The 7554-nt window shown below is 41.6% G+C and overlaps 1 protein-coding gene across 3 annotated transcripts in view; it reads left to right on the forward strand.

Annotated features, from left to right (window-relative positions):
* The first annotated feature begins 4407 nt into the window (after nucleotides 1–4407).
* LOC146600757 (uncharacterized) overlaps nucleotides 4408–7554 on the forward strand; it is a 28288-nt gene continuing 25141 nt past the window's right edge. Inside the window, exons 1-2 of one of the 3 annotated variants that reach the window (XM_085318676.1) lie at nucleotides 4408–4691; nucleotides 5109–5217. In XM_085318676.1, coding sequence (XP_085174802.1) covers nucleotides 4659–4691; nucleotides 5109–5217 — 142 coding nt within the window. In that variant the 5' untranslated portion in view covers nucleotides 4408–4658. Of the gene's footprint in view, nucleotides 4692–5108; nucleotides 5218–5746; nucleotides 5766–7554 lie in introns of those variants that run through there. The other 2 variants (XM_085318684.1, XM_085318691.1) reach the window with 2 other exon arrangements.

Here is a 7554-nt window from a genome sequence, read left to right on the forward strand (position 1 = left end):
CAGGGTCCTTTGCACAGAGTGACCCTGGCAGGAGGGTCCCTAGAGAGAGATGAGCGAGCCAGCCAGCAGTGACATGCCAGTGGTCTGACGTTTGGGTGCCAGGGGACAGAAGCAGGGCTGTCCACTCATCCTGCCGCCTATCCTACTCCAGCCAGCCCTACTGCACCAAACCAGGCAGAGTACAGTGGACAAACTGCTTCCTAGGATGCTATATGTGGCAAGTTTAAGGCCYGTCTTTACCACCTAGCCACCTCTGTTCTCATAAGGCTGTGCAGCCCACCTATTATCTCACAAATATGCCATTGCTTTGAATATACTTCCTTTTAATTTAATAAGGATATCAGATGAACTGCAGGAAAACCTGCTTCAGAGCTGAGCCTCAACTGGACGTTACAATGCTGAAAAGAAAATTATCAGTCAACAACAATGATACAGAAGTGAATTTCAACTTTTCTGTATCTGAAAGTTAGAAAGCACCAGAATGCCAAGCAGCCTAGGCTGCCAAACAAAGTATGTATGAACGAGGCAGGAAGAAAAAAACACATTCTAGATTATGTAGCAATCTTACACTGCAGTCCAAAGTCTTACGTGCAGTACATGCCTAGATGAATAATCATTTTTTATTTAATATCAAATAACAGATACTGTTTTATAGTGAGCATAAAATAATGCCAGTTCATTTTCTGCAAACTATATAAAAAACTCTTCCAGCAGAAAGTTTTGCATTGTTTTCTCACCAAAATACTCAGCTAAAAGCTTATAATTCCTTTCATAAAGAGAATTATTGGTAAACAGAACTATGACCCTAGTGTTAYGGATCCTATGAGAATTAGAATATGCTACATACAGGTAAAGTAAAAATTACAAGCTGTAATGTTATAAATATAGCTCAGTCATTATATTAGTAGTTGTGTAAGATGATGCTCCAAGTAGTGAGTAAACTAATATCCAACACGCCACAACTCTTCGATCAAACACTTGCTTAAAGATGATCTTTCAAACCCATTTCTGGAATGATTAGCTTCTGCGGGTTTGAACAAGACCTTTAAATGTTATTTGAACATAGACATAGGGTGATTCATTTACCAGAAATTAAGTGTGTGAATTCTTCTCATTTGCAGATCATCAGCATGAGGTCTGCTGAATAAATGTGACTACCAGGATTCCAAACCTGTGCACAAAATACTTTCACTGCTATTTGAAATGTTTCTTAAAATTGTGATTTTGACCACTGAAATAACATTAGCACCACCTAGAGGCATACATTAAAATCATACTTACATTTTATGGAGAAAGATTTGATTTGAAAATGTCTGTATGTTATACCTCCTTAGTTCAAAGAGCTTCTCCTTAGCTTAAGGTTTTGGGGGATATTTCTTAAATAAGATTACACTCCAATGTCTTCATCCAACATGAGAAGAAAGAAAGAAGATAAGAAAATCAAAAAGTTTATTTCTCACATTACTGAAACAGACGAAATATCCTCAGCAATGAAAGAATGCAAAGACAGCACAAATGGTAAAATTAACTCATTTTTATTATTTGTAAACAAATCAATAAATTCCTATTAAAATTGTAACCTTAGTACACCTGATTTTGAACACAGCTCATGAGAGCTGTCTACAAAACAAGCTCATTCCCTTGAGAATATTCCCTTCTATAACCAGCATCAATATCTCTTGAAGCCTCAGAAATATCCTGTCTGATTGCATCTTTTTCTTGTCTCATATCACGTCAGTGACTCAAGTYCTGTGCTTGTCTAGTATATCTAGGTCCTTCACCTCCTACAGATGATCTCAAATATTACAGGAAAGTTTTTAGCTGATCTCTCAGTACATGAGCTTGAATTTTGTATTATTACTTTCTCCTCATTTCTATCATCTCACTTTTCAAGGCTGTATAGTTTTTCTTACATAGTATTTCAATCCTATGTTCTCKTGAAAACCCTTCCACAGTATCACAGAATTCCAAACTCATTTAATCAGAAATGTCATTAGCAGATGACTAACAGGTTTACAGCTAAACTTTGAACAGTCTCCTACCTTTCTCAAAATGTACCCTTTTGAAGACAAGATCCTAAATACTTCTCTTTTTATGTTTTATTTAAACTGAGTAACTTTACAGCTGCTGTATTCAGCTCTTTTATAGTGTCCTAACTGCTTATTACAATCTACTTTAATAAAATATACTATTTTGTTGGACCAGAGACTCTTCAGTGAAGAACTCTGCTAACTTTCACACTTAGCAGTAACTGTGTCCCACTGTTACTAATAAATAATTTGTTCTTCAACTTGTACCTGGGAAATGAAATTCAGGCATTGTGACGAAGTATTTCACAGAATTTATCTTGCTAATAGCAAGTACTCAAAACACTCCTAACCAAATCAGACTCAACTTATACTGATTGCTGTGTCTTAATAGTCTTTTCTAAAATTTTTCTACAAAATGAATTTGAATCAACTCTATTCCTTCACCTCTTTCAAGTCTGCCATCTATTCAGTATTCAGTAGAATCTCACCATCATGCCGTCTTTATTTCTGACTTCCTTGAACAGCAAATGATTTTCAGTTGATGTTTTGTGATCCAAGATTATTGCTATTCTACCATTTTATTTCTAGAAGATCCAGCTTCATAATCTACAACAATAATTCCTAGTCCTTTGCATTAGCGTGAAAATACGCTAGTTGTTTTTCTCTCTCATACAACACCCCAACATTAGATTAGGTATAAACCCTTCCATTACATGTATGATCTAACTGCTACCAGTGTCATTTTCTTTTTCCTTGCTACCTTACTCTTTCTAGCAGATATTTATACATAGTTAGAGTCTACTGTGTATCCTTTTTGACACATGAATGCTTCTTTACAGTTACACAAGATGACAGGTATTGCTCATTCTGAGCCTGGTCCTGCCTTCTTGTGCTGGTGTTTACCTGAATTGACTGAAGCAAGAAAGGATACATTAGATAGTTAAATATTTTGTCCAAGTTCCAGGTTGGTTGGTTATTTTTCATCGAAGAACTTACCTTAGAAGCTGTCCCTTTGTACAAAACCATAGTTTGGAGGCTGAAGAAGGTGGAACATGATTCTGCATGCCCCAATTAACTCAAAAAGTCTAGCAATATGGAGAATATACATTTTATTTAACTAAAGGTGGGAATGTGAAAGCAGAATTCCTGATACTGAGAAAATTAATTCATAGAATCATGGAGGTCATCCAGTTCAACCTTCTGCTCAGAGCAGGGCCATCTTCAAAGTCAGAGCAGATTACTCAGGGCTATGTCCAGCTGAGTTTTGAATATCTCCATAGGCAGAGATTCCACAATGTTTCTGCATAATCTGCCCCAGTGTCTCACCATCTTCATTTTGAGCTATTTTCCATATGTACAACTGAAATGTTTAATTTACGTTTTTATACTGTTCTTAGGGCTAAGACTGCAACTCAGGTCTTCCTCTGTCCATCCATTAGAGTCATCCTCTGTTTTTCTTGGCCCTGTTGATATTGAATTAGTCCATGCAAAGTGGAGTAATTTTCACAGAAGAGAAACTTCCTTCCCCAAATATTCTACAGTCTGGTGGTCTCTGCAGTTGTGAAATGGAATAATACAAGCTGCCATTTTAAGTAAAGGAGACCACTCCATATGTGTGAGTGCACATGATGAAGCAGGGAGAGGACAAAGAAAACAATACACTACTCTCTTCTCCTTCATCATCATCCTCATCACATCCACCAAGCTGTGCTCTGTGAAAACAGAACAGAGTGGATCCTTATTTCCAAAATAAAGACTGCAAGTCCTGATCATTATACTGAGATGGTTTAATCTGCCACATAAGTGTTTTAAATCAAGAAAATAGTGGCATTTAACACACAGTTTTCTACTGGTTAGATTATGTAGCTCTTGGCTTAGCATGTTGTCTTTCATAGCATCATTCACAAGTGTTTAATTCTTAACACAACCTTGACAAATAACTTTGCCAGCTTTACTACCCKGCAGGATGCTGAAAGGTGACACGACCAAAATTCTGTGTCCATTATTGGGAACAACATAGGCTGAGAAAATTTATTTATTTATTTATTTTTCACCATGCATCTGTATCATCAACCCTGAAACTCTTCTATCAGGCGCAGCACCCCCAAACACAAGCTGGGACATCATAGCAACCTTATAGCCCAGGTAGTGCTGGCCCCTTGAAGAAGAGAGCTGCACTATTCGGGACTCTCTGTGGGATTTTCCTTTCCTCATTTTTACCATGAAGTGATCACATACATGCTTATGGCCATTCATATGCTGACGACGTAAGAGTGACGCAAGCCCCACATGTGGACAGACAGAAAGGGAAAGGGCAGTAGGGGATAAATTCAGAGCAATACTCTTAAGCAATTGGCCGCAGAAAGCATACAGGAATAAAGAAGGATAAATGTACCAGATAAAACAGACGGCCGAGGGGGAGGAGGAAGCGGGCAACAGTAAGGACTTCTTTAAAGAAACAGGAAACTAAGGAAATTGCAGCAATTTCATGGACCTGCGAGCAAGCARGGACTGGGGGAAACGCTCACAGATGTACAGAGAAATGAGGCAGCACGCGGCCGCACAAGCTACCGCGGCGCCATCTCGGTTAGGGGCAACAGCCGCCCCCTCCCTCGGGAATGAGAGAAGATGCGGGTGCCACGGCAGTTCCGCCCTCGTCCGGTATGTCTGAYTTCCTCTCCGCGTCTCGCGTTACTTCCTCTCGTCGCCGGCGGCGCTCTACCCTCCAGTTCGCCCTCGCGTCTATGGTGCGGGAGGCCGCCGGGGAACGGTCGCGTGCGGCGGAGCGGGCGGCGGCCGCGGCATGAAGCCGGGCGGCCGCGGCGGCGGGGCGGCGGCCGTGCCCCAGTTCCTCAGCAAGGTCTGGGCGCTCGTGGAGGATCCCCAAACCAATGAGTTCATCTGTTGGAGCGCAGTGAGTGCGGGGGGGAACCCGGCGGGCGGCGGCGGCGGCCGGGGCCCGGGGCGGCTCGGTGAGGCGCGGCGTTCGCCGCCCGCGGCGACCGTTGGCGCCGCCGCCGCGCTGCTGCGGCGGCTCCCTGAGGTGATGAGGGCTCGGCCGTGTCGTCCCTCTCGTAGGACGGGCAGAGTTTCAACGTGCTGGATGAGGAGAGCTTCGCCAAGAAGATCCTCCCCAAGCACTTCAAGCACAACAACATGGCGAGCTTCGTGAGGCAGCTCAACTCCTGTAAGTGCTTCTCGCCCCCGGCCCGGCCCGGCATCCCTGCCTCTGGGGCTGCGTGCTCCGCGCTGTGCCTCTGGGAGTGACAGCTGGCGTGTCAGCCTCTTTTTCCTGTGCCTGAGATTAGTCCTGCACAGCTGAAGGTKGCCCTCAGGCAGGTGACTCCATGGCACTGTCACGTCGTGGCTGAGGTTACCTTACCTGTGGGAACAGTGTGCYGGAAACCTCAGAGCTGTTTCGTCCATACTTTGGTTTGACACTACCACAGCCAAAGTCTTTTCTGTGTTGTGTCTAGATTTTCATGATTGCTGCAAGAGTAGTCCTTGTGATACCTGGCTGAATTAGTATAACCATTTGGTCTTTAAATTTGGGTGTGAATGTAGGAGGGCCTGGAGTTAAATCGTTACCTAGTCTGCTATGCGAATTACCAGTGATTTAAAACTCAAACACACCTGTCCAGGTCAAGAAAGAACCACTTCTGAAGGCCTGCCCTTGTAGAGTTGTGGTTTTGAGTAAGGAGACTATACAAGGATGTTACTAATGTCTGTCTTCAGGTAATACTATGAATTCTGTATTTCCCTATGTCTCAGAATAAGCAGATGCTTTAAAAACATCATAAACAGCAGTTAAAATGTCTCTTACAAAGAACTGGTTGGGACTCACAAAGAATAGCTTTGGGAATGGCATTTTCAGTTTTTCATGATGAATTTCCTGTGTTTTTGGAAGAGTGCAAAGCTACCAGAAAGGAATTACTACCCCTCCCCCCCATAAATCATGATGTCTAACATGGAAGTGAGAATCTTCTGTGGCCATTGGTTTCTGTAGAGGTATATAGATGCTTTTCCATGTACCTTTTTTTTTTTTTTTTTTTTTTAATGAATGCTGTTCTCTAATGCGTTGATTAGCAAAGGGCTGTGTGTGTTCTTGAGTGACAACTTCTTTAGGTGAAAAGATGTGGCTTGACAAGTCAACTGTAATCCAGATGTCCAGGTTAAGTGTGAGGGACAAAATGTACTGCCTGGTGCRTTATCTTTTTAATGTAAAATATTGTGATTTTCTCAATCTGATATTTTTTTTAAGAGCTTCCTTTAATAGTGTTTATTTTAAGACTTCTATGACTGACCTGTTCTGCTGTCAGTCACGGTAACAGTTGACCTGGAACAGTCCTGTGCCTTTGTAAAGTCTTTACAGTTATGCTGTCTGTGTGTTCCTTTTTTCCCAATAACTTTCTCCTGGCTGGCCAACTCCAGTGAACGCTGAGAAGGAATAGAAGCCTTCAAGGTCCTCCAAGTGTTAGGACATCTGGCACCCTGGTGGAAGAGAAAGATACAGATTAACAGTAGTACACAAGGATTGTTGCAAGAGGCTGTACTGTAGTAAGTTGGGCTGTCATTCATCGTGAGCTCACTGGTCAGTCTTTTAGCATCTGAGTACCAAGCCAGTTGCAGCACATCTTTCCCCTAACCAAGATGAATAAGCAAGGCAAGGTATAAGGTTTGGGGAAGGAATTCTGACAAAGTAAAGGGGAGAAAGAAAGAACAGGAATTTGCAAAGGATTTACTTGTAAGAGGCTTCATCAAGGGAAGTGTAGATTCTGCTTGATTTGCTGCATATTAAATGCATCTTGAGAAATGATGAAGAGATGGCATATTTGTGAGACACAGTTCTTTTTGTCAGCATGTGTAGCTTGAACACTGCAAAATAACGGACAGCCTCAGCTGAAGGGCTACTTGGGAAAGACTGTAGTCTTGGTGAAAGGTTATGGCGGTTATTGAAAGCTTTATGTGAAGCCTGTGACTTGTAGGCTTATGTTATATCCAGGCTGTTGAGTGATTATGGACAGTTCTGACTGAGAGCAACTTTTTATACCATGTCTGGCAGGTACATGACAAGGAAATCAATAGATGGATCTCACTGTGATTTATCACTGTTTTGTAACTTGYGTGCATTATGTTGGGTTCAAGCAAATTCAAACTCATGGCTCAGTAAGCAAGACTGCAAACAGGGAACMTGCTGTTCATGCTCCATGAAACTCTCTGGCTGCTCATAAGATTATTAATTTTTTTTTAACTATTTTTCATGGTACTTTACATGTCAGGGTTTGAGACTTTTGATTCTCCTCTGTATATTAAAAAAATGCATCTCGGTATAAGAGATTTCTATTTGGGTGTCTTTGAGACAGTGAGTGAGGAGAGTGCCTTGTATACATGGTTACAGATTTTGTGTGTGGTTTTCTTTTTTTCTTTTTTTCTTTTGATTTGATCACTTTCAGAAATATCACTTTGAACTTGGAAGTAGTCTGGCTGACATTTCAGTCTGTTTTTTTTTTTTTTTTTTTTTTTT

This window comes from Rhea americana, unplaced genomic scaffold (assembly GCF_003343005.1).
Source record: "Rhea americana isolate MKP2758 unplaced genomic scaffold, rheAme1 scaffold_117, whole genome shotgun sequence".
Taxonomy (NCBI): domain Eukaryota; kingdom Metazoa; phylum Chordata; class Aves; order Rheiformes; family Rheidae; genus Rhea; species Rhea americana.